Source organism: Chelonoidis abingdonii, chromosome 9, assembly GCF_003597395.2.
Source record: "Chelonoidis abingdonii isolate Lonesome George chromosome 9, CheloAbing_2.0, whole genome shotgun sequence".
Taxonomy (NCBI): domain Eukaryota; kingdom Metazoa; phylum Chordata; order Testudines; family Testudinidae; genus Chelonoidis; species Chelonoidis abingdonii.
The window spans coordinates 34882700-34909560 of NC_133777.1; the positions used below are offsets into that span (position 1 = coordinate 34882700).

Genomic DNA, 26861 nt, shown 5'->3' on the forward strand with positions numbered 1-26861 from the left:
TGTCATTTAACAACTTTGTTTGCCAAAAATGCTTGCTAACAATCCTGAATTCAATTTCAATATTTTTTTTTAAAAAAATCAATATCTTAGCCAAAAAAAGAAAATTAAGTTGTTGACAATTATTTGTGACAAGTTTGGTATGGGGAAGAGAGTGGACCAGTTTTCATCAGAGAAACAAAAAATGTTGACTGACTTTCCTATAGCCCTGTTACTGCTAAATAGAGCTCTCCAACGCCTGTAATATGCTCATCTCTTTACTAATGTATACAGCAGGGGTCGACAATCTATGGCACACGTGCCAAAGGTGGCACGCGAGCTGATTTTTGATGGCACGCAGCGGCGAGCTGAGCGGCTCAGCCCGCCACTGCTCTGGGGTTCCAGCTGCTGCCCCATTGGCATCCAGGGTCCCAGCCACGGCCTCACTCAGCACCCACTGCTGGCCTGGGGACCCCCAAGGAACCCCAGGCTGGCAGCAGCTGAGCATGCCGGCAGCTGAGACCCCGGCTGAGCCACTCAACCCACTGTCGGCCTGGGGTTCCATTCACTCAGCTGGCAGCGGGCTGACGGGACTAAATTCAATGAAATAGGAAAACAAGAACAACTAACGACAAAGTGCAAGAGCCTAGAGCAGTGGTCCCCAACCTTTTTCGTCTGGCGGGCGCCAGATGAAGGACCGTGGTAGCAGACAAGCATCTGCCAAAATGATGCCGAATTTTGGCAGCATTTTGGCAGATGCTCATCCTCCGGCCAGTAAGTGGGTGAGCTGAGAGGCCCCTGCGGGCACCGGGACACCTGCGGGCACTGCACTGGGGACCCCTGACCTAAAGAGCCTCCTGAAGAACGGTGATCGTTTTGATTTAAATGGACTTGAACTGTACGAAAAATTGAGTTGTTGCCACATGCAAAATCAATGATGGACATTGTACAGTTTATTCATGCCAGCAAACTTCTTGACATATATCCTAATGTGTACATTGCCACTCATATTCTACTAACAATTCCTGTAACAGTAGCATCAGGAGAACGGAGGTTTTTCAAAACTACAGCTCATTAAAAACTATCTCCGCTCTGCCATGAGTCAGGCACACTTGATTGGTCTTGCTATTCTTGCAATCGAACAAGACATCACTTTGTCTTTGTCATACGATGACATTATTACTGATTTTGCAGCCAAAAAAGCCAGAAAGATTGCTTTTAATTAAAAACTAATCCTTGTTTCAATACCTCTTCATAGAAATTTCCAATAAAATGTTGACAAATTAAAAAAAATATATTGCATCATTCCTGCTCAAATCAGAAAATTTTCTATGGCTACTTCTGTAGTGCTAAGTACCCAGTATTATAGTGTGCTAATAAAGTTAACTGGTTTTAAATAACATGCACGTGGCAAGTTTCCAGTACTGTAAGTTATGTTGTGTTGCTAATGAGCAAGACAGGCACGGGGGCACCAGTTTAAATCTTGCTAGGGCACCATAAATCCTAAGACGGCCCTGGGTCAGCAGTGCAATGGACTCACCAGGAGTGCTCCTGTTTCCATGGTATCGTCAGAGTAGGCCCAGGGTATTGTGGCACTCCGAACCCAGTAAAGTGATGCAAACAACACACTGTCCTACACCAAATTTTCCATCACGCCCACTTAGCTGAACCTGTAATGAAGCTGTCTGCACCAAACCTTCCCAGGGGAAGAGCAGTTTGGAGCAGATGCGGGGCCCAGGGCTAAAGCTGGGCTGCAGCCAGGAGTGGAGTTGGGCGGTAGCCATTCAATTTCACGCCACCCGGGAACCTGAGCTGCGGCGGGAGTGGGCTTGGAGCAAGAAGCTGGGACAGCAGCAGAGCTGGATGGGCGCTACCTCCTGCCCCTGTGGACCTGACCTGGGCCCCACTGCAGCCTTTGAACATTCTCTGCCACCTCCCAGTTAGGGACCACTGTTCTGCAGTGACATTAGCATACACCCACACAAGTTATTAAGTTTGCAGATGATACCAAACTGGGAGGGATTGCAATCTGCTATTGGAGGACAGGGCTAATTAAGAAATGGTCCTCAAAGAAACGACACTGAAGTTCAATAAAAGACAAGATGCAAGTGCTCCACGTAGGAAGACAATCAGTGTCCACATTCAGAATGGGAAGAGAACTGTCTAGGAAGAAGTAACGGCAGAAAAGTCCTAGGGTTATAGTGGACCACAAGCGAAAATATTGAATCAACAGTGTGGAATGCCTGTTGAAAAAAGCAAACGTTGATTATCGGATGCATTAACAGTGTGTTGTTGAGCAAGACACGAGAAGTCATTCCGTCCCGTCTTCTGCAACTGTTAAGAGCTCAACTGAGTATTGTGTCCAATTCGGGCACCGCATTCAAGAAAGATGTGGAGAAATTGGAGAGGGTCCAGAGAAGAGAGCAACAAGAATGATAAAAGGTCTTGAAGAATGACCTCTGAAGGAAGGCTGAAAGAATTGGTGTTTAGTCTGGAAAAGAGAAGACTGAGAGGGACATGATAGCAGTTTTCAGGTATCTAACAGGGTGGTCATAAGGAGAAGGAGAAAACTTTTCACCTTAGCTCTAAGGATAGAACAAGAAGCAATGGGCTATACTGCAGCAAGGGAGGTTAGGTTGACGTTAAGAAAAAGTTTCCTAATCAAGGGTGTTTAACACTGGAAAAATTGCCTAGGGAAGGTTGTGGAATCATCCATCTCTGAGATATTTAAGAGAGGTTAGATAAATGTCCTATCAGGGATGGTCTAGGCAGTATTGTCCTGCCATGAGGCAGGGGACGACTCGAGAACCTCTCAAGGTCCCTTCCAGTCCTAAGTCATGAACTGACATTGACTCTACACACTTGGCAGGCAAGGGAGTTAATAGTAGGGTTGGAGAGGCCTTAAAGCAGCTACTAATGACTAGGGGCTTGTCCTAACACTACCTCATGGTCGACCTAAGGTGACACAACTTCAGCTACGTGAGTCGACGTACGTAGATCTACTTACCTGTGTTCTTCACCACAGTAAGTCAACAGCTGGACGCTCTCCCCTCATCGTGCTTTTGGGTCTGGTTCTGGTGGAGTAACTGGAGTGGATGGGCGAGCGCTCTGCTGTCGATTTTATCAAACCCCAGCTGATTGATCGCTGTGCGCCGATCCGGCGGTACTGTGACAAGCCCAAAACGCAAGACGCTTACATCAACCTAACCTGTAGTGCAGTAAATTCAGAGTCACTCCCTACGTGCCCCATGTAGACGACCTTGTGTGGATCCCACGTGGCAGCGCGCTCTTAGGCGATGACTCTGCACCGGGGGCCAGGCCGCCCCGCCTCGCTCCCCGCGGCCCTGGCTGATCTGGCACCGCCCCCCCCCCGGCGAGGGGACACAAACTCTTGCGGCCGGTGGAGGCAGCGCGCGAGCTGCGGCCCGGCCTGCGCTAGGCGGGGCTGGCCCGGCGGGGGCGGAGCTTGCGGCGCGGCAGTTGCCAGGAAGCAGCGGGAGGGGTCCCGCCCCCGCCCCCGCCCCGCAGCATGGTGCCGGCCGACCAGGCCGCAGGTAGGGGCGTGCGGTGCCTGCACACCTTGCACCCTGGACCCGGGCCCGGGGCTGCGTCTCCTCCCTAGCGCTGTGGGCAGGGCCGGGCCTCGGTGTGCAGCCTCGCGGGGTGAAGGGGCTGGCAGGGTCCCTGCAGGGCTAGCTAGTTGTAGGTCCTCCCAAATGGAGAGGTAACCGAGGGTGGCTGCAGGGTCCCTAGCGGGGCTTAGCTAGCTGGGGTCCCCAATGGGAGGTATAATGGGGCTGGCGGGTCCTGCGGGGTAGTCTAGCTGGGGTCCCAAAGGAGCGATATAATGGCTGGTAGAAGTCCTGGGGGCTAGCTAGCTGGGTCCCCAAGAGCGTTATAAGGGGCTGGCAGGGTCCTGCGCGGGGCTAGCTAGCTGGGTCCCAAGGAGCGTTTAAAATGGGCTGGCAGGTCGTCGGCAGGGCTCTAGCTGGGGTTCCCATGGAGCGGTATAATGGGGCGGCAGGGTCCTGGGGCTAGCTAGCTGGGGTTCCCAGAGGGAGCGGTTAATGGGGCTGGCAGGGTCCTTGGGGCTAGCTAGCTGGGGTCCCCAAGGGAGCGGTATAATGGGGCTGGCAGGGTCCTGGGGGCTAGCTAGCTGGGGTCCCCAAGGGAGCGGTATAATGGGGCTGGCAGGGTCCTGGGGGTTAGCTGGCTGGGGTCCCCAAGAGAGCAGTATAATGGGGGTGGGGCTAGCTGGGGTTCCCAAGGGAAAGTGGGGGATGGGGTGTATTGTGTTCCAGAGCTGGGCTGATGTAGACTGAATAGGGATGGGAAGTTCTTGCTGCATCAGGCGAGGGGGAGGCCTTGGGGATCTGTGTACCCAAGCGGGGATGTGGGGGAGAGAAAGAGCCGCCTCTGCTTATAGCTGTAGTCTTCCATCTTTAATCCCTATGGAAGTCCCTGAGGGGAGATGCAAGCCCCCCATTTCTCCCCCACATTTGAAGGCTTACAGCAAAAGCCTTGCTCTCCCCTCTCCCTCCCTCAGTATTGCTGTCCCCAAGTGCTGAAATGCCATGAGCCAGGCTTCAAAATCATGCGACTGGCTTAGAAATATGGAATTTGGGGTTCTTTGCCCTCTGTCACATTTCCAGACTCCTCTCCACACCTCTGAAGATTAGAGACTTTTTACAAAGGAAAGCTGTGATTCTACTGAGAGGCAGTGCAGCTGGAGTGGAGTCCTTTGTACCCAAAGAATTAACTAATAGTGCATGTTTGTAGAGCCTGATGCGCAGCCATTCCTCGCTCAGTGGAACTACGTGTAGGGGGTGGAGAAGGGCTTCTTGAGGAAGCCTTAGAGGCAGTGTTCCTAGTAAAAATAACAGGGAGTCTGGTGGCACCTTAAAGACTAACAGATTTATTTGGGAATAAACTTCCATAGGTAAAAGCCACTTTGTTCCTAATGGTGATAGCAGGGGTTGCAAGCCAGGACTCCTGGGTTTTATTCCTGATCCTTCCAGTGGCCCTGAGAGAGTCATTGATGTACCCAGCGGCGGCTCCAGGTACCAGCGCTCCAAGCGCATGCCTGGGGCGGCAAGCCATGGGTGGTGCCCTGCTGGTCCCTGCGAGGGCAGCAGTCAAGCAGCCTTCAGCGGCTTGCCTGCGGGAGGTCCCCAGTCCTGCAGATTCAGCAGTGGGTGTGCTGAAGCCACTGAACCAGCGGACCTCCTGCAGGCAAGCCACTGAATCCATGGGACTGGGGACCTCCCACAGGCGCGGCGCCGAAGGCTGCCTGCCTGCCGTGCTTGGGGCGGCAAAAAAGCTAGAGTCGCCCCTGGTTGTACCAAAGATCACACAGTGCCTGGGAAGTTGAATTCACCTTCATGTGGTCCTTGGAGAGGAGCAAAGCCCTGTTGTTATGGTTAAAATGTTTTGTAATTGTTTTCAATCCACCCAGAAGGACTGGCAGTCCATGGTTTCCCCAAGTGCCTAATCTGGGATGGATGCAGATGAGTTAAAATCTAGCCCTTCTGGTAAGGCAGCATGCAAAGCAGGAGGCGATGGCATTTGTAATGCGATAGAATGAAAGGAAAACCTAACTGTGGTTCCATTTCCAGGCTGGTTTCCATTCTCAGTCAGGCCCTGGAAGACTGTGCTGAGCAAAAGAAGAAGCTAGAGGACAATCTAACCCTGTGCTGGGCCCTTCTTGGAGACTGGTGAGTCATCAGTGGGTGGGAAAAGATGACTGAAAGCTGCTAAAGATACCTGCATTGCTCGATGTCTTGTAGAGGCAAGGAGGGAGCATAGCCTAGTGGCAAAAACTCAAGAGCAGGAGTTGGGAGAGCTGGATTTTATTCCCAGCTCTGCCATCGAGACTCTGTGTGGTAAGGAATTGTGTTTCACCGGTATACTGTCTCTGATTTAATAATGCTAATAGCTTTCTGGTTGTCCAGAGAATCTTCTAGAAAAACAGAGCAGACCTTGATGTCTAATATAAGAATATAAACTGAAAAAAAATTCTTAGAGGAGGTCATAAAGGGTTGGGGTTGTTTGTCCATCATAAATAAGAAGAAAAAAAAAAAAAAGTGGGCACAAACCTACTTCCTTCTTCCCTTAATGGGTTCCATTTTGGTGCCCTGGGTCATTGAAGGGCGTGCAGGACTTGTGCTAAAAAATCCTTTGTTCTTGTGCATATTCTTTCACAAGCTGCTTTAAAAAAAAAAAAAATCCTCAGCATTCTACTAGTGATTTCCCAGCATTCTGACTTCCTGTGAACGGGGCACAGCCTTGTGCTTATCATGCAGCCAATAATAAAACCCTTTTAGTTGCTACAGTACCAGGTAATAGTCCCCTGCTCCGGAGCTGTGCTTTTCTTTTTTCGTGGATATGCTTTTTGTGCTTGTGAAGAGATTGCACTGTATTGCTGGCCTGAATGAAGCATTAAGCAAATATCTCCCTCCCCAGTCCTGACCTGAAGGGCCTCCTGCTGTTTGTGTCCTATGTCTTTTCTCACCCCCAGCTCTACCAATGCAATACTGTCCAGTGAACGGTGCCTCCCTGCAGAAGAAAAGGGAGGACTGACTAAAGGGTTGTGTGTGCTGTGGACTGTGTAGTGTCCCCTGAAATTCTCCTGCTGGCCAGCCCCTGCTCTAAGGATAGGGGGAATTTACATCATTGTTAACCCTGGCTGTCAGAGTACAGTCACATCCTTCATGTGTTCTGTGTTTGTTTCCCCCTCCTCAGGAAACTGCAAACTCCTGAGAGTCCAAAGCCAGAGAATGGCCCAAAGAGTGACCAAGGTAAACCTTTTCTTCTTGCCATCTCTGTGTTGTATTCGTGCTTGGTCTGGCCAGTGATGATCTAATCTGCTTCTTGGGAATTCCTCTGATGTTCCCTGCTAACAAGAGCCCTGATTCTCTTCTGTGCCTCTTTTGACTTCCATGGGTTTAATCTGGATTCACACCTGGGTAACTGAGAACAGAATCCAGCTACGGGTCATGACACCACAGCTGCAAGCCTGAAAGGGACGTCTGTGTATGTCACCTGTTTGTGGAAGGGTTGGTCACTGTGGAGAGATGTCACATTCTGCACGGTTGCCATCCATCCTGACTCTTTCAGGAGTTTGCCAACCCGAGACTGCAGGAGTGTAATGAAAAGTCCCTCTGCTTCCTTGTTATAGACCAGTGGTCCCCAACGCAGTGCCCACGGGTGACATGGCATCTATATGCACCTGCATACTGTCCAGCGGACAAGCATCCGCCAAAATGCTGCCGAAAAGCAGTGTCATCCAGAGATGTCGCCGCCAAAATGCTGCCGAAAGTCAGCGGCATTTCGGCAGCGACATCTCTGGATGATGCTGCTTGTCGGCGGCATTTCGGCAGCAATGCCTGTTGACGTTGCTGCTTCTTGGTGGCATTTTGGCAGATGCTCGTCCGTCGGCCACGGTCCTCAGTGGCTCATTGTCTGGCGCCTGCCAGACAAGATAGGTTGGGGATCACTTATAGACTATGATCTCCTCTGAGAAATCCAGAGGAGTGAGCCAGTGTAGTGAGGAATGGGGAAGAAAGGGGCTTGGTCAGTATGGCTTCCTGATACACATTCTGCTCTTGTAGAGAGTGAGCCTTCACCCAAGGAACTGGAGCAGCTGGAGCTGCTGAACAGAGCCCTGGAGAGAGCATTAAGAGTCCGGAAAAGCACCCTGCGAAATCCTTTGGAGGCCCTAGGAGCTGTAGAAGGAAAGAAGGGAGCAGAGAAGAAACCTGCTACCAGTGCTGTTAGAATGCAGCAAGCACCCTTGTCTAAACAGAGTGTCCCTAAGACCATCAAGGTGACATCTGTGTGCAAAAAGGCGTCCTCTTCCAAAAAGCTCTCAGCCTATATGCTGAAAGCTCCCTACAGGACTGATCCTGCGAAAGCACCAACCAATCACAGTTCCAGGGCTCCAAAGGTGGCTGGGAAGGGCTTGACTAAAGGGTCTGCCCTCCAACAAATGAGGAAGACTGTGCCAGCTGCCAGTGTTGTTCAGCAAGGGTTCTGTGCTGCTGCAAAACCATCTGGCTCACCCAGCTCTCCCCTGCACCAGCAGCAGAGCTCTTCTTCCTTTGGAGGCTCTGCTAGTGGCGAAAACTCAGTAGCTGTCATCCTACAGGGAGACGATCCAGAGAATGCCAAGGAACCACGACAATCAGAGTCTCCAGTGACACAGAGCCATACAGCAGGAGATATCCCTGTGGGGAGCACCACAGCCCGCACATTCACTCTCCAGGAAAAGGGGTACATTCTCATTAGCAGGCGCTAGGAATCTTAGTTTGTTCAGTATTCAAACTCCATTTCTCTTCTCAGCTCGTCCCCACAGGAGCTGATCTTTCCGAGCATTCACTGGGTCCTAGTTCTGTGTCATTGCTGCCCCCAGTGACACAGAACTAGAGGTGGGCAAACTACGGCATGCGGTCTGCGAGACCCCCTGCCCGGCCCCTGAACTCCTGGCTCGGGAGGCTCGCCCCCGGCCCCTCCCCTGCTGTTCCGCCTCCCCCGCAGCCTCCGCTCGCCCTGCCGCCAGCGCAATGCTCTGGATGATGGGGTTGTGAGTTCCTGGGGCAGCCAACAGGGGGCGAGAAGTAAGGCGGGGGCAGATAGGGGAAGGGGGCCAGGCCACTCCCCCCAATCGGCCCTCCATACAATTTCGTTAGTGAGAGATTTCACTGGGTCCATCCCTCATCAACATGCAGTGGCAGCTCCCTTTAGCATGGGCAGCCTTCACCCTGCAGCTGCTTGTAGATCCTGCTTCCAAGTCTGTGTTCCAGCTTATGGGATGGGATCACCATGGGGTTTGGACACATGCACAGAGCCTCTCAGCTCCAAGTGGCCAGCCCCCTTTCTCAGAGTAATGGTGATGGATAGTCTTCTCAGGCTGCTCAGTGGTCACTCTGAGCTGTGCAGATCCTATTCCTTCAGGGTTCGCTGGAGATGGTTGATTGGGCAGCTTGGGGGATGCTTCGGCCGGCTGTTGCTGTAGTTGTTCAATGCATGGGGGATTCAGTCTCCAGCGTGGTCAGGCTGGCGCTTTTCACCAGCACTAAATTTGTTGCAAATGTAGACATCGCTATCTTCACATAAAAGATTAGGAACAGGGTCCGGTGTCCTGATCCTGCTCCGCTGCTCTTTGGCAGTCGTTACTGAAGACTCTCTCTTCTTTGCAGGTCTTTGTTGAAGCTACCGCTTCCCTATAGGAAAGCCTATTCCAGGAACTCCAGGTAAAGCTATGACCACCAGTCCTACTTGGGATTCTTTTCTGGTGGCGAGGGAGGTGTAAAGGAAGGGGCCTGGGCTTTGCAGCCTGATGGAGAGGAAGCCTAAAAAATGCTGCAGCATTTGAGGGGCATTGGCAGAGCTGTGTGGAAAGCCTGAGATTGGAATAGCAGGGATTGCTGCAGATCAGACTTGAGGGACCTTGGCAGAGCTGTGCATGGGAGCTTGCATGGAGCCTGCCAGTGGGGGTACATTGTCACTTCCAAGGGCACGAAAGCTTATGAAATTCACCCCAACATTTTAAAAATATGAAGAATTCCAAGGAAAGTCATGGTTTTTAGCCTGTATATAACTTTGCAGTGGGGCAAACGTATTTGCATATACTCTGTCATAGAAGTTAGAGACCATCCCCTGGTCTGATTTTCAACTTCCAATCAATGGGGCTCTGACCCATTTCCTTTGGGAGATCATTCCACAGTTTAGTAGAACCCATTGGGATGATGTCTGTCTTGATGCTCAGCATAAGTAGGACTGGAAGAGTCACCGAGCCCAGTCCCCTGCTATTGCAGGCCACCTGTCATGTGAATCTGTGAATTTATCAAGCTCCATCTTAAAACTAGTTAGGTTTTTCCAGAACCTCCCTCTTCTGAGGGCTAGAAACCTGTAATTTCCAATCTGAATTCAGGGCCAGATACACGTTTGTTTCTAACATTGCACCTAGCAAGTGTGTAGTGTCCCAAATAATTTCTCCCCTTCTTGGGAATTGGCACCTTCCAAATGCTTGCAGATTATCAATAAGTCACCTGCTAGTCATCTCTTAGCCAAGTACATAGATTTCCCTGATTTTTCTGTGCAATTTTAGTTTCTTTACTGCTTCTTTGAACTTACATGGCAAAGTGAAAATAACCTACCACTTTAGCTCTACGTTCCCGAAGTTCCCTTACAGGGCAAATGCATCTAACGGGGTAATATCTATTTTTTCCTATTCCATTAACCTTGCCATTCTCATTACAACTTTTCTCTGAAAGTGCAGCTTTAAAATGATCCATCTTGACAGAGCTAAAACTTAATCTAGGAGTGGGACACACTAGCCCAGGGGTAGGCAACCTATGGCATGCGTACCGAAGGCGGCACGCGAGCTGATTTTCAGTGGCGCTCACGCTGCCCAGGTCCTGGCCACCGGTCCGGGGGGTTCTACATTTTTATTTAATTTTAAATGAAGTTTCTTAAACATTTTAAAAACCTTTTTTACTTTACATACAACAATAGTTTAGTTCTATATTATAGACTTATAGAAAAGGATCTTCTAAAAATGTTAAAATGTATTACTGGCACGCGAAACCTTAAATTAGAGTGAATAAATGAAGACTTGGCACACCACTTCTGAAAGGTTGCTGACCCCTCCACTAGCCCATGGTTCAGCCAGCCACATACTGGATAGTTATTTTAAATATACTGCTGCTGTCCCTCATTTTCTGCAGTAGGTTTCTGGAGCGTAGCTGAAATACTTAGTGTCATGCGGCCATATTCTTGTAGGTGGTTGGGTCAGTGCAGAATTATGGAGACCTCGTGTAGGTGGAACATATCCCACTGTCAGTTCTCCTCCTCCATTCTTTGTACAAGGCACTGTATTCCCAGGAGACCCCTCGAACACAAGATTCCTGGGATCTGTCTGCCTACCTTGCTGATGTCCATTATAATGTGCCTGGAGCACCCTAGTGGAGAGGCGGCACCGTCACACCTCTTCCCACACATGCTGTCCTGCCATCATATGCTGAATTAGAGAAACCTGGGAAATCTTTCATCTAAGAAGAAGCTGATAGAAATCATAAGGGTTCTCTGGGGAATATTATGCCGGGTGCAGGAAGATGTTGCCTGTGTGTGTGTGATCCTCCCCCCTCCCCCTGCTTGTCTTGAATTTTCAGACTGTGGGAGAAGTGTCATCTGTGCCAAAACAGCTCAGCCACAGCTGCTGCAAGGAGTTGCTTTCTAGAGAGAATGCAGGCGACCGTATCCTTTTTTACCTCTCCTGCCCCTTTAGATGATGGTATGCAGCCACATGGTGCAGCTTGATGGGCATCCTCTTCAAACCATCGGAGAGGTACCCTGTCTCCCAGGAGCTGTGCCTGTGACAAAAAGAGTTCCATTCCCACTGCAGATCTTCACTGTTTGCAGAAACTTGAGTATTTTAATGCAGACGAACTGAGTCATCAGTAAACAACACGTTTAGACGTCCTTTCTCTCCCCCACCATCTCCATCCTGTGCTCTGTCATCATGTGTGCTGCTTGCCCTTTACATCTCTCCTGGAATCCCAAAGAACTCCGCTCTGGGCGTGAGGGTGGTGACTGAAGGAAGGGGTTTGCCATGCTCACACCTGGTTCTAAAGGAAATGCTCCTTAAGCTGCTATAAGTTTTGTTCCTCTGCACCAGCCTTTAGTCCTGCAGAGATAGAAGAGGAGGTGATGGTCCTTCGTGATGCACATTCTCTCCTGAGCCAGTACATGGAAGCTGAGACCACAGGTAAGAAATGCACTAATGGCAGCTGAAATTATTTCCCCACCTGCCTGTGTCTTGCCAGCTGTTTGTGGCTTAAGGAGACCAGAGCAATGGAGGGGGCAGGGGATAGTCCCCTTCCCTGCTTTGGAGTAGTCAGATATGTTACCTTTCACTTGCTGGTGTGGGGTTGGGATGTAACTGAATTACTGAATAGCGATGGTTCTGTGTAACTTCATACCTCCGGGCCTGCTAGTTTTCCCCTCCGCTTCTCTTCCAGGCCACCCAACATGGAAGAGAGAGTATGAATGTCTCCTGACCCTGGAAGGCCTGCAAGACACAGCATCCCAGTGTCTGCACAAGCTACAGCTGCTGCAAGTAGGTGAGGCCAATATCTGCTGTAATGGTCAAGAGTTTAAGCAGCTTGCCCTGTTTGAGCAATAGTGTGATGCTTGTGATTAGCTTGAGACCCAAGTTATTAGATAAAATGTCAAAGATGCCTCTGAGAGAGGAGGAACTGATGGACAGGGTGTGTTAATGTTACTGGTGGGTTAAAGAGACTAGTCTAGTATTATGGATATGATTTTGCCACAGTAAAATTATGCATAATTTACAGCACAGTCACCGTAAAAAAAAATAAAATAAAATAAAAATTCATGCTATGGTCACAGCAACAAAATAACTGTGTAATAAGGGAATGTGAATATAAATATGCATTTATGAATTCAAACAGTGCAATGTTTCTGCTAAACAGTTTAATGCAATATAGTATTTTATTTGCAAAAGTAAGCTATTTTAGAATTTTTAATTTTTGTACAATACTTTTTTCAAACAACCATAACAGGAAAGTGTTTGATTTTATAACAAAATAACTTTGTGGTCCTTTTTGGTTAATTTCCATTTACACCCAGCTGTGATTTTCGTCCAAGTTATATATTGATTGTGTCGCTTTTGATGCAACATCTCTCATCCCTGAGCACATTATTAAAGATGAGAATGATCTTTCTGTGTCCACACTGTTGACTGGTGCTGTTAAGCATCACAGGGTAACCACTGCAAGAACTGGAAACCAGGGTTTCATGCTTTTCCAGACCTGTAAAATGTCATCACTGCTCAGTTCTTGAAATGCTTCCCAGTAAGTCCAATACACTCTCTGAGCTGGAATATTGTCTTCATACGGTAAGATATTTTCAAATGTTGTGGCCTGAAAAATGTTTCGGTGTTTTGCTGATTTGGCTGAAATACATGGCATGCCCTGCAAGAAGTGTCAGTGGGTTGGCAAAAGTGGGAGATTGAGACAGTTTCCGTGTACAACTTAATTTTTTTGACTTTTCTAAAAGTGCAGGTTTTGTTGCTGGATGTTGGCACGTTTCAGTGCAGCTCTTGGCCTCCAGCGCAAGGTTGCACATGCCATTTTTCACTTGATGAGCACGAACTGTGGGCCCTTCATAAACCATGAAAGTATTCATGATTTCGGATGCAGACTTCTTAAGAGCCTCCAATTCTTCAATAACTGCTGCAGATTGGCAGAGATCAACAATCTCTTCAACCTGAACTTCTCTGACCAGTCTCCTTTGTGTAAGAAACAAAACAAAAACCACATCCCATGAAACGTAATCCTCAGCATGTGCAAGGTTATAAAGACCTGCTTTTAACCAGCTGTTCCATCTGGTTATGATTGGGGCTGGTGAGATGCGAAGACTTTTCCCTTATTCCATTAAAAACATGTGAAAGCAAGCTTTCCATGCAGGGCAAGCAGGTTTATTTCATTTACTTTTAAAAATATTTTCCTTCACAGTTTGCCAAAAGGTTAAGCAAATGTTTCCATGCATGTCAGGTGTACAGCATTTAAAAACAAAGGTTTCAAGCCTTGACCTCAAGCTTTCCCCATGTTTTTGGCATTATCTGTCACAACTGCAGTGCTGCGATCAAACGATATTGGGAATTTCTCAACAGTTTCCCTTATTGCCTAGCTTGCTATTTTAAAATAACTGCTTCCAAAACCTCACAGTTCACCAAAGAACCTTCTAACTTGTTGTGTTCACCTTCAGCTGAAGTATCTGCATTGCCACTGCTGGTTGGGAAGGGGAGAGCAAAAATAATAAGCCCATATCTGTCTTCAGCATCAGTAGTTTCATCTGCTACAATGCTGATCCCCTCAAAGGCTTGCAACTTTTCTTTTAATTCTTGAATGTGATAGTCAAAAACCTTGAGTAAGTAAAACTTTTAAAAACTGGTCTGCACTAGAGCAGGTTGAATACTAAAAGCCTTCCAAGTGTTGGATTGTCAAGGGTAAGGAAAAGGTTTCTGTTAATTTTAACAGCTCTGTAACTGTTTTCTTAAGTTTTGTTTTCTGTTTTCCTCCACTTCTAATGCCTCTCATTTATGCTTGTGTTGCACTTTCTAGATGCTTGTCACAACTAGTGTTTCTGGTAAAATCAAGATGATGTGTAAAATAATTTTTCTCCACTTACCCCAAAACATTTCATGAATTTCACTGCTCATAGCTTAGTTTTGCCATTTTACTCTTATTTTGTTGCTGTTGTCCTGTTTACTATTCAAGGGTTCATCTGCTCCAGCCACTTTGACTCCTTCACTGCTGCTGACACTGCCAATAATTTTAAAGCCATGATCGTTTCCTGTTTATGCAAAAAGTGTTCGCTGTCTTCATGGTCAAATTGAAATACATTGCAAAATTCACGGATTCCATGACAGTGGTGACCACCTGTGACATCATTGTATCCTTATCTATCATTAGTGGAGACAAGGATTTAAATCTTTGGTCTCAATTGAAGCCATTGCAGCAATTTGTCACAATCTTCATCAGTCTCTGTTTAGAAAGGACCTGGGACTGGACTAATAAGGGAGGTTGCAAGTCGGGAGGGAGGTGCACTGACCACCTTGTGTAGCAGAAGCTTGGCCTGTGCCTGGTTCTATATATAACTACTAGTCCATCGTTTTTTATTTTTATGAACACTAAATTCATCCAAAATTCTGGAAGATCAAATGCCACTTACTGATTTTATTTGTACCCTCCCACCCCAATAGCTGCAGAGTCCCAGGTGGTGGTACACCCGGCAGACTGTACTCACTGTGCAGGGACCTCCCCTGCAGATTGTGCTCCACTCAGAGGACGAAGATGTGGAGACATGGGTGTCCTGGCAACACGTCTCCTTTTTTACTCCAGCTTCCAGGAGCTGAGGGACATGGCTGCCTTGAAACTGCAGGTGCTGATGCTGCGCCAGCAAATTGACATACAGAAGGTAACTCAACAGCAGAAATACATGGTGAGATATATCTATTTCATAAAACTGAAAAGGACCTTGAAAGGTCATTGAGTCCAGTCCCCCGCCTTCACTAGCAGGACCAATTTTTGCCCCAGATCCCTAAATGGCCTGCTCAAGGATTGAGCTCACAACCCTGGGTTTAGCAGGCCAATGCTCAAACCACTGAGCTATCCCTCCCAGGGAGAAGGATAACTCAGTGGTTTGAGTATTGGCCTGCTAAATCCAGGGTTGTTAGTTGAATCCTTGAGGGGGCAACTTAGGGATCTGGGGCAAAAATCAGTACTTCATTCTGCTAGTGAAGGCTGGGGGCAGGACTCAATGACTTTTTGAGGTCCCTTTCAGTTCTAGGAGATAGGTATATCTCCAATTATTTATTTTATTTATTTATTTATGGGGGAGGAGGGGAACAGCAGCAGCACAGTTAGTTCTCGCAGCAGCTAGTTCCCAAGCCATGGGGTTTGGTCAGCATGTCCATGTCCATGTCCTGTCCTGTCATGCTCTGATTCATTTCAAAGATGCATCCCTTGTTAAGGCCAAAAGGGACCCTTGTGATCATCCAGTTAGCTCCTGCATAACCCAGGCCATAACTTTTGATTGAATTAGAGCATTAGAGAGCGGAGGTGGATGAGGCAATTATTGGACCAGCTTCTGTTGGTGAGAGACACATGCTTTTGGGTTTGCACAGAGCTCTTAGTCACGGCTGGGAAATGTACTCAGACAGTCACAGCCAAGTTACAAGGTGGAACAGATGGTTAGCATGAGTAGTTAACGTGCATTTAAAGGGACCATTCAAGGCAATGTCCTGTTAACACCTCTCCAGTTATTAACTACTTGTGCTAAACAATCTGTTCCACCTCGTGTTACTGTACCTGCTACTGTACCTTTCCCAGGCCTGAAGAAGAGCTCAGTGTAAGTTCAAAACCTTCTCTCTCTCACCAGTAGAAGCTGGTCCAATAAAAGATGTTACCTCTCCCACTTGTCTCGCTAATATCCTGGGACCAACATGGCTGGACCAACATTGCAGGAACTAGACCATGTTTATTAGACTTTGTTCTTTTTTAATTTGTTGCGGGAGAGGGGTGTTGGTTACCCGCCCCTTAATACTGCTGTTGTAGGGAGAACATCATCCTCGTCTATTCTTTATGTCACATTAATAGCTAGAGACTCCGTTGGGGACCATTGCCTAAGTTGTGCACCTGCATTGTGATCTTCCCCATCAGCAGTCTAGCCCCTCCTGTGGGGCCGGAGAGGAGCACTATATTCACGTTCCTTCAGTCTCAGGCTGCCCTGCTATTGACCTTGACCTTGCTGGTCCACCAATAAGAATGAGAAGAGAGATCAGTCTCCACACCAGCTCAGAGCTGGGTGCCTGCGGCACAAAGGATTGCCCATTGTGCTGAATTATTTGCAGTGGTTTAGCCATACAGACTCCATTCCCCAGGACTGAACTCTCACTTAGAACCTCCAGAATGAGCTAAGAGCCCTCCAACCAGAGGTGAAGTATGAGGGTTTAGCCGTTAAGGCATCCCCTGTGCCATCCTACTGCTGCACTTTGACATGCCAGTCACCTGAGCTGAGTGAGGGACATGTTGGAAAAGAAACGGTAGGAGAGCAGGAAACCTTCATGAGCAAAGGGAGAGTTAGGATATGTCTACACTTGCAGAGTTTTTGCGCTGTCAGTTTCAACAGTCAGGGGCAGCTCTAGGTATTTTGCTGCCCCAAGCGCGGCAGACAGGCTGCCTTCGGCAGCTTGCCTGCAGGAGGTCCCCGGTCCCGCGGATTCGGTGGCCCACCTGGAGGAAGTTCGCCGAAGCCACAGGACCAGCGGACCCTCTGCAGGCTTGCCACCAAAGGCAACCTGCCTGCCACCCTTGCGGCGACCAGCAGAGCGCCCCCCGTGGCTTGCCGCCCCAGGCATGCACTTTGCATGCTGGTGCCTGGAGCCGCCCCTGTTAACAATGATAGTGAATTGGTGGAAGAAGAGCTCTGGTTTGTGTACTCACTTCCACAGGCTGCGGAGAGTGTTTACATTTGCAGCACTTCCATCACAGATGAGAACAGCACAGTGAGGGCAGCTATCCCACAGTGCAGCTGTCTCCCAAACACTGATCAGCTTCTGTAGCTCAGCATTGCTCCAAGCAGGAGATCGTTTGCTCCGTGGAGCAGGCATTGTCACCTGGCCAGATAATAAGTGGGTACTTGCCAAGAAAACAGGAAGGGGAGTTTGAGTTCCCCGGGCTTTACATGGGGAGCGCTGGATGTCTGTTTACCTGGCGTCAGAGCAGCAGAGCTGCTGGCCAGAGTGGTCACCTAGGCACTGTGGGATATCCTGCAGAGGCTGAAAGTTCTATAAACAGGAAGAAGGTGTCTTCACTGGCACATCATCGCAAAAGCATCACCGGTAAGAACTGTTCGCCTCTCATGGAGGTGGTTTTCTTTTTGTAGCGAAACTTCTGAGTTTCACCGCAAAAAGTCACGGGCAAGTGTAGACGGGTTTTGCACAAAAAAAAGGGACTTTTTCTGATTTAAATGGCAAGTGTAGACATGCCCTTACTGTTATCTAACTGCCTGTCTCTCACTGCATCCCCTGGCTGTTGGCAAATTCCTCTGCATCTGCTGTCACACAATAGACCTTCCTGCAATTAAGTCCTGTCTTTAATGTCACCTAATGTCAGGCCTCTGTTTATGGCCTGTCCCAGTGCCCCTAATAGAAAGGTGGTTGAAACCTCCTGCCTAGATACCAGGGTGACCACTGGGGCTGGAACACTTGTTATAGTAGGGATGCTGAAAGCCAGCTAATGAAACTGTAAACCGTGTGTATTCAAAAGCAGTGCGAAAAAGTGTGACTCCCACTTACACCACATGGATGCAGCACAGCTCCGGGATTCTAAAGAATTGCATGATAATGCTAGCTTCATTCTGACAGCACCAGCAAACTTTTCATCGTGAAACCTCCAGATGCTGCTTTATCTGCTGCACCTCTTGTTCCCATGCCTATGCAGGTGACTGCCCCCTAAATAGGTAGATGTTTTGTGTAGGCTGAGTTCTGGGAGTCCAGAGATAGGTAAAATACTTCGCAGAGGGAGAGTCAAATGAGTGCAACATAAACTGTCTCTTTCCAATTCGCCAGTGCCCATACGTCTGTGGCCTAGGCCTAACCATTTGCTGCTGGGGCCTAGGTGGTGGGAATGCCAGAACTATAGAAATTAAAGAATCCTGTTGGGTCACGTTGCCCTTCTGCCTAGTGAGGCAGGACTGTTTCCTAGTCTTGGATATGTGAACTAGTCTAGTGGTAAGGGGTTTCTGTCACCTCCTTTGGGAGAGGTGAATGCAGCTGTTGTTTTAGCCCTCCCTCACATACTTTAGACCTGCCATTTACATAGCTTTGTACATGGGTGGATTTCAAAGCTCTTTCCAGAGGCTCAGACATTCTCACTGTAATGGATGGAGGCTGAGACACAGAGGGTAAGTGGCTTGTGTAGAGTCAGACAGCTCTGGAGCTAGAATCCAGGAGAAGGCGATTGTATGGGAGTGGTAAAGAATCATAGATATTACGGTTGGAAGGGACCTCAGGAGCTCATCTAGTCCAACCCCCTGCTCAAAGCAGGACTAATCCCCAGACAGATTTTTACCCCAGTTCCCTAAATGGCCCCCTCAAGGATTGAGCTCACAAACCGAGGTTTAGCAGGCCAGTGCTTAAACCACTGAGCTACGTCTCCCCCTGTGTAGCCAGTTGTGGTGAAGGATAAGTAGTAGTATTTGTACCATGCTGCCCTACAAGGTGTGTGAGACGTAGGGCAACTGTGGGTTACTCTGTGGTGCATCCCCAATGAGCAGAGCATAGACACTTTGATAGTTAAAGCTGACGAAAGAAATCCATCCTTCAGCAGTTTGGATATTGTAAAAGCAGCAGAGAATCCTGTGGCACCTTATAGACTAACAGACGTCTTGGAGCATGAGCTTTCGTGGGTGAATACCCACTTCGTCAGATGCTTTCACCCACGAAAGCTCATGCTCCAAAACGTCTGTTTGTCTGTAAGGTGCTACAGGATTCTTTGCTGCTTTTACAGATCCAGACTAACACGGCTACCCCTCTGAATTTGGATATTATTACTCATAATGCCCTGACTAGCTTTTGCTGCTTCATACAACGACTTAGAGGCCCTAGAAATGTGTTCTGCCTTTCAACCTGCTGCTGTGGTGTCTGCTTCCACCCAGGTCTTGATAGCTGAGCTTCTCCCCATTCTGGAATCCAGGCTCCCTCATGATGATTCTCCATCTCATCTGTACCGCTCAGTTTACACCCAACTCTGTGAAGGAGGCGAGCGGTTCCCTGTGCTGATGAATGATGAGCTGCCAGACTGACCTTGAATCCAGCCTGCTGTCCTGCCGGCCATCCCCACACCCAGAGAGAGAGCCAAGACATAAACTTTTCCTAGTAATTTTTTTCCCTCTGCCCGCTTGTCAAACAAAATAATTAAATTTCACACTGGTTTCTAACTCCATTTCTCTTTTAAATCATCCAGTCATCTTCTCTACCTGATAGCTGAGGGGTTCTGAAGACAAGGGCTTTGAAGTACCACTACCCTGGGGCTTACCATCCAACGGGTTACCATGAATAGTGCAGTCCTTTACCTGGATCGCCTCCGACTGTGATCCTGTCTGATCCACCAAGCTAAGAAGGGCTGAGCCACATGGTGCTTAGATGGGATATGTCCATGGAAAACCCAGGTGCTGCGGGAAGTAGTGCTGCTGGAATGGATTGCTAGGTGGTGCTCTTCCCTCTCAGTACTGAACCAGTACTGTGTGGTGCTGGAGGAGCTGTCTTTCAGAGACCAACCCAGTGTCTGGTCTAGTCCTATGGCACTTGTCATAAGAGTAGTAGTTTTGACCCTGGTGTCCTGGCCAAATTCCAACATGGGTAATTGCATTCTACCTCCCTAGCTTCCCCTTGTATTTTGAATTGTATGATATTCTTTCCTTCCTGTCTCTAAACTGGGTGGTGCTGCTGTACACTGATTAACAGTAACACTCTAGCAAAGGGTGTCATGTCTCTGGTTGTAAGCGCTTTGTGATCTAATTGGATGAAAGGAGCCACCGTGGACATTGTAGCACTATCATCGCTTCTCAGATGGTCACCAGCTCTTGTTAGTTTAGGGCACATCATAACAGAACATAATCTGTTTGCTGTAGGGTGTTTTCAGTCTTAAGAGAGTGACTGACTGAAGTGTCTTCTCCAACATTGAGAAACTTTGGGTAAAATGTGTATGTTGAATCCATCCTTCCTAAGGCCTTTTTACCCATTGCTGCTGTAGTCAAAATTCACTAAAGATCAGAATTTTGTGTGTTACATTTGAGTCTTTGGGAATAGTGTTTTGTCTCCCGTGGGTTCTGAGCTCCTGGACCAACTTTGGAGTTAGTGAGAGGAACATCAGCCAAGAACTGCACTGCCAGTGGTTGTGATCAGTCTTCCCTATAATTTTTTATGTCCATGTGTGGAATGAATTTTGTTACATGCACCAATATGGAGGTGATGTGTGACACATCACCTTCATATTGATGCACATAACAATATTCATGTGGTGGGGGTGAGTCCCAGGGGTTTGGAGTGTGGAAGGGGGCTCAGGGCTGGGGCAGAGGGTTGGGGGGGGGAGTGTGAGGGCTCTGGGCTGGGGATGAGGGGTTTGGGATGTAGGAGGGGACTCAGGGCTGGAGAAGAGTGGGGCAGGGCTCTTGGGTGGGGCTGGGAATGAAGGGTTTGGGGTGCTGGAGGGGGCTTAGGCTTGCAGAGGGTTGGGTGCAGGGGTGAGGGCTCTGGCTAGGGTTGAAGGCTCAGGTAGGACTAGGGATAAGGGGTTTGGGGTGCAGAGGGTTGGGTTGAGGGGTTTGGGGTGTGAGCCACCCCAGAGCTGCGGGAGGGAGAGAGGACTCCCCTCAGCCCTCGCTGCAGGAGCTCAGGGCACTGGGAGAGACGTGCCTCTCCCTGGCTGCGGCAGCTCCAGCAGGCCTGGGCCAGGCCAAGAGAGGGGCTCCTCTCCCCCTGCTGTGGCAAGTCCGGGCGGGGCAGGTCCATGCTGGGGGAGAGGCATCTCTCCCCGCCGCAGCCCTGAGCCTTTGCGCATGGCTTAATGGGCAGCTGCGTGGCCACACAGCTTAGAGGAAACCTAGGTTGTGAAAATGGGAATTTCTGCTTGTGAGTCACAGCATTTTACGTAAATGGTCTCTTTCAATCCCCATCTTCCCTTGCTCAGTCCCCACCGCCCTTCTTACAGAAACCATTCCCCCTGCCATTAGTTTATCCTTCCCGTGACTGGTTGCTGGAGGGGCCACTGAGATTGCTCAATCAGGGCAAACTGCAGAGAATAGGGAAGACAATCCCCTAAATTGGCAGTTTATTCTTATAATTAGATTCACCACACCAGTAACCAAACAGCTTCTGTAATATCTTACTGGTTACCAAGAAGCTGAAATACAGTTCACTTTAAGCAATCCAGCCTTTGGCTCCCACCCAGACGGCCGCGTCTATATAGCGAGGGTTACTGAAAACCTTATTCACCATATATAAAGTTCTACCAGTCCCAAGAGATTGGACACACATTACCCACCAGGTCAAAAAAATTTTCAGATCTTACCTAAATATACAGGCAATTCTTGTTAACTAAATCTAGAATTTATTTAAAAAGGAGAGTTACTGAGATTAAAAGATTGTTATACATGCAGAACTGAATAATGTTCTTAGGTCAGTTTCAGAGAAAAGATGATGAACTGCTGATTTGTAAAAGTCTTTCCAGAATCAGTTCAATAGGTTATAGTGCAATAGTCCATGGGTAGAGTTTGTTCTAATTCTTTCATGAGAATTTGTGGGGATAATCCAGGGCGCACCAGGAGGCCTCAGGTTTGTGAGCTGAATTTCCCCTAACAAAAGTTTAAGCAGATCTGAAAGGGTAAGGACCAGACCTGAAGCTTCCTTTACACCTCTCTAGCAGGCTAATAGCCTCTTAACAGCACACATCTCAGCAGGGGCCTTCCCGGGTGAAGACTAGGCAGTGCATATTGTTGCTTTGAAGTAAATCCCTGTGTCCTCGACACACACAGATAACTAGTTCCATTCATTAGCATAAGGCATTTAACCATTTGAACAGTTCATAGGTAGTTGACTACAAACTTCAAAGACACAACTACTAGTTTCGTCTAAATGTTAATATTCCCCTTTGATCTCTGAATCGATAGCCCATAGTAATCACAGACTATCAGGGTTGGAAGGGACCTCAGGAGATCATCTAGTCCAACCCCATGCTCAAAGCATGACCAATCCTCACACAGATTTTTTTGCCCCAGTTCCCTAAATGGCCCCCTCAAGTGTTGAGTTCACAACCCTGGGTTTAGCAGGCCAATGCTCAAACCACTGAGCTATCCCTCCCCCTGAAGTTTAGTATCTATAAGCTAAGTAGATCACATTGTTATAAGTTTAACAAGATACAGGTAAATAGACAAATACAAGTAGTATCTATTTTTAATCCCCTAACAATACGGGTCTACGTTTCAAGGGCTTTATTCTATTTAATGTGGCTTTCCTACCTATTTATAAGGAATGGCCCTGTTTACCCAGAGGCAGATGAGGAGTTTGTGGGGCCTGGGACCCTGGGCAAGAGCAAGTGGGGGCCCTTTCCCAACCCTTCCACTTGCAGTCCCCATTTTCCTCCCTACCCCTCTGCGCTCCTGCTGGGGAGCAGGGTTGGGGTGCAGGGGCCTCCCCTGCTCACTGGCAGGAGCCCTGGGCAGGTGGGCAAAGCGGGGCAAGCCCTGCACACCGACCCCACTCTCTGGCAGGAGCACCAAGTGGGTGGAGTGAGTCAGGGCACGGGGGTGCCCATTTTTCTGTGGGCCCCCCAATTGGCTGGGGGCTCTGGGCATGGGCCCCATTGGCCCAGAGTCTAATCCACCACTGTATTTACCATTTCAATACTTTTCTAATCTGTCCTTAAAAGTTGATTTTTTTGGTCACTTAGCCCTCTGGTCGCTTAACCCTCACTGGCTCAGTGTCATACCTTATAAGTGTTTGTTCCACTTTCCTGCCCTTTTCAAACTGATGTGGTTTTGCAAATGGGGCTGGTGGTGATGGTGGTCTTGTCTAAGTAGCTATAGCAGGGGTCGGCAACCTAGGGCACGCATGCTGAAGGTGCCACGTGAGCCATTTTTCATGGGACGCGGGGTGGCCCGAGCTGCTCAGCCTGCCGCCGCTCTGGGGTTCCCGCTGCTGGCCGTGTCCAGCCGGGGTCCCACCCCCCCTGCTGCAGCACCACTCAGCACCCGCTGCTGGCCTGGGGGAAGGAACCGCAGGCTGGCAGCAGGCTGAGACCCCAGCTGGCAGGAGCCGGTGGTGGAAACCCCAGAGCAGTGGTGGTCAGCCCACCGCTGCTCTGGGGTTCTGGCTGCTGGCCCCTTGCCAGCCGGGGTCCCCACAGCTCCACTCACCTTGCTTCCAGTTGGAGTTCCAGCGCAGGTCCCCTGCCAGACAGGGTCCAGGCCTCCGGCCCTGCTCAGCCCTACCATTCGCCAGCTCCACTCACCTCAACTGCCGATCTGAGGTTCCAGCCGCTGACCTCCTGCCAGCTGGTTATCAACTTATAACTCAGAAGCCTGTGTGCAGCTTAAAGTATCTAAATAGGTGCCACCAGACATTGGAAAACTCAGCAAGGAAAAGCAAGGGCAAGGATCACACTAAACTAATAAGATCTGCATTTTAATTTAATTTTAAATAAAGCTTCTGAAACATTTTGAAAACCTTGTTTATTTTACATATAACAGTAGTTTGATTATATGTTATAGACTTATAGAGAGACCTTCTAAAAAATGTTCAAATGTATAACCGGCACGCGAAGCCTTAAATTAGAATATATACATGAGGCCTCGGCACACCACTGCTGAAAGGTTGCCGACCCCTGAGCTATATCCATCTTGTTTGGGTAGTTCTCATAGTCATTTTAGCTAATCTGACCACTCAGATGGCCCAAAACATTTTTGATATGGATGATCTCCAAAGATCCCTGCACTGCCCTGGGCTGTCTGTGCTTGTGGCTCAAAGCCCTAGATCTCTCTGTGTTGCCTGCCATCTCTGCAGTGAAGTCACATCGGTTCAAAGTGGAAGAAAGACATTAGAAATGGCACTGGAGCCAGTGAGAGATCAAGTGATCAAAAGTCTAGAAATCAGCTCTCTGCTAACGATCAGGTGTTAGCAGACTGGTGTTTTGATAACTTGATGGAAGACAGTTTTGTTTTCCCCTAAGGGCCCAGGCCTTGTCCACATCACGGGCCAGTTAGGCCCAGATCCTCAAAGGTAGTTAGGATTCTAACTCTACTGAAATCAATTGAAGATCTGGACCCAGCTTGCCTACCCCAGTTACTGTGTAAAACATGGAGCACTTCTACACAGTGCTGTTATGACTCATACTTGTCAATTAAGCATTTTAGCTGAAAAGACAATAACCCTCTGGGAAGCTTAGCTTACGTGATTGACAACATCCAGATTTTTTTTTAACATCAGGGGAGGGCAGGTATTTATTTTTGTACAAGAGTGGGCCAGTAGGTCTGTGTTCTGCTCGATGCACTTGGCTTTTAATAGAAGTAAAGCTGTGATAAAAAACATGCAAGTGGGGGCTTTGTAAATCTTTACCGCACAACGTTCCCTTTTCTACATTTGGCTAGTATTTCGATTTGCCTTGTTTAGATGCCCCAAGCAGTGCAGCATCCAGCCCCTTCCTTTAGACTCTTCCACAGCCTAACATTCATATGCTGCCCACCCAGAGAACCTTTCCTCCAAGGATCTCCAGGCACTATGCTCATTTGTAGTGCTAGGCTATGTGTAATGTGTACAATGGCATATTAGCCACTGGGATAACTGTGCCTGTGCCCAGGGGCCTTGGGTAATTGGTGGGGCCTGGAAAAATGGGTGCCCACACACCTGACCCGCTCCAGCGACCTGGTGCTCCTGCCAGGGACCAGGGTCGGGACATGTGGGCTTGCCCTGCTCCCTCCACCTGCCCAGCGCTCCAGCTGGGGAGTGGGGTCAGGGTTTAGGGGCTTACCTTACTCTGCCTGTTCAGCACTCCAGTGGCTCTCAGGCCACAACTCGGCTCCCCAGCTGGAGCACTGGATGGGCGGAGTGGGGGGACTGCAGGCAGAAGGGGTGGGAAGGGCTGCCACTTGTTTTGGCCCAGGGGCCCCACAAAACCCTAATCTGCCCTTGTATGTGTATTTTACATACGAGGAAACAGGCGCAGAGCAATTAAAGGATGTTGCAATAAGTCACTGGAAGAGCCAAGAAGAGAGCCCAGATTGCCTGACTCCCAATGATGTGTTGTAGTGGCTAGACCGTATTCCCTCTATATCCCTAGGAGATCTTCCCGTCAGAAAAACAGTCTGCAGTGAGTTAGCTGCCATGTTTGTGGAGTCATGCACAGTGCAGTTGGGATGCCATTACAGGTGAGAGTACTCAGCCCTGCAGATGAGTCTTGGATGAATCTCTGCTTCCAGTACAGTGTTGCATGAGAGGCAGGGAGCCTAGGCTGTACACACACACACAGAGGTGGTCGAGCTCTAGATGAAAGTTTCTAACCATCAGAGGAGTGAAGTTCTGGAACAGCCTTCCAAGGGGAGCAGTGGGAACAAAAAACCTAACTGGCGTCAAGACTGAACTTGGTAAGCTTATGGAGGGGGTGGTATGATGAGACAGCCTACAATGGCATGTAGCTGATCTGTGACTGCTAGTAGCAAATCTCTCCATTAGTCGGTGATGGGACACTAGATGGGAAGGGCTCTGAGTTACTACAGAGAGTTCTTTCCTAAATGTCTGCCTGATGGGTTTTGCCCACATGCTCAGTGTCTTTCTGATCGTCATATTTGAGGTTGAGATGGAATTTCCCCTCAGGTCAGATTGGCAGAAGACCTGGGTTTTTTTCACCTTCCTCTGCAGCATGGGGCCTGAGTCACTTGCAGGTTTAAACTAGTGTAAATGAGGGATTCTCTATAACTTGAAGTCTTTAAACCAGTGGTTGGCAATCTGCGGCCCGGGCTGCAAGTGGCCTGTCAGGATAATCCACTGGTAGGCTTCCAGAAGGTTTGTTTACATTTACATGGCTGGCTGCAGCTCCCAGTTACCATGGTTCGCCATTCATAGAATCATAAATATCAGGGTTGGAAGGGACCTCAGGAGGTCATCTAGTCCAACCCCCTGCTCAAAGCAGGACCAATTCCCAACTAAATTATCCCAGCCAGGGCTTTGTCAAGCCTGACCTTAAAAACATCTAACGAAGGAGATTCCACCACCTCCCTAGGTAACCCATTCCAGTGCTTCACCACTCTCTGAGTGAAAAAGTTTTTCCTAATATCCAACCTAAACCTCCCCCACTGCAACTTGAGACCATTACTCCTTGTTCTGTCATCTGCTACCACTGAGAACAGTCCCCTTTTGAACCGCCCTTTCAAGGAAGTGGAAAGCAGCTGATTTATCTCCTCCACCCCCCCCCCCCCCCCCCCCCCCCCCCCCCCCCCCCCCCCCCCCCCCCCCTCATTCTCTCTTGCTGCAGACGAAAACAATCACGTATGTGCTCCAGCCCTAATCATTTTTGTTGCCCGCTGCTGGACTCCCCCCCCCCTTTAGTCGTTTTCACATCTTTCCAATTCTTTCCCACCAATGGGAGCTGCGGAAGTGGTGTGGGGGTGTATGGACATGCTGGCTGCCATTTCCTGTAGCTCCCATTTGCTGGGAACAGCGAACTGCAGCCACTGAGAGCTGCAGGTGGCTGTGCACATGTAACCAAACAATCTGGCGGCCAGCAGCAATTACCCTGATGGCTGCT

The 26861-nt window shown here is 48.8% G+C and overlaps 1 protein-coding gene across 4 annotated transcripts; it reads left to right on the forward strand.

Moving 5' to 3' along the window:
• The first annotated feature begins 5541 nt into the window (after window positions 1–5541).
• TEDC2 (tubulin epsilon and delta complex 2) lies at window positions 5542–20353 on the forward strand. 4 transcript variants are annotated; one of them, XR_004376351.2, is made up of 10 exons: window positions 5542–5690; window positions 6718–6773; window positions 7587–8247; window positions 9174–9227; window positions 11148–11232; window positions 11635–11743; window positions 11997–12098; window positions 14765–14979; window positions 19222–19441; window positions 19530–20353. XR_004376351.2 is itself a non-coding variant. In XM_075069367.1 (9 exons), exons 1-9 carry the CDS (start codon window positions 5557–5559, stop codon window positions 19551–19553), a joined length of 1440 nt encoding a protein of 479 aa, XP_074925468.1. In that variant the 5' UTR covers window positions 5542–5556; the 3' UTR covers window positions 19554–20353. The 4 variants fall into 4 exon arrangements, 2 of the variants coding, with proteins under 2 accessions (XP_074925468.1, XP_032655269.2); XM_075069367.1 differs by lacking the exon at window positions 19222–19441; XM_032799378.2 differs by lacking the exon at window positions 19530–20353 and having other exon boundaries at window positions 19222–19503.
• The last annotated feature ends 6508 nt before the right edge of the window (window positions 20354–26861 follow it).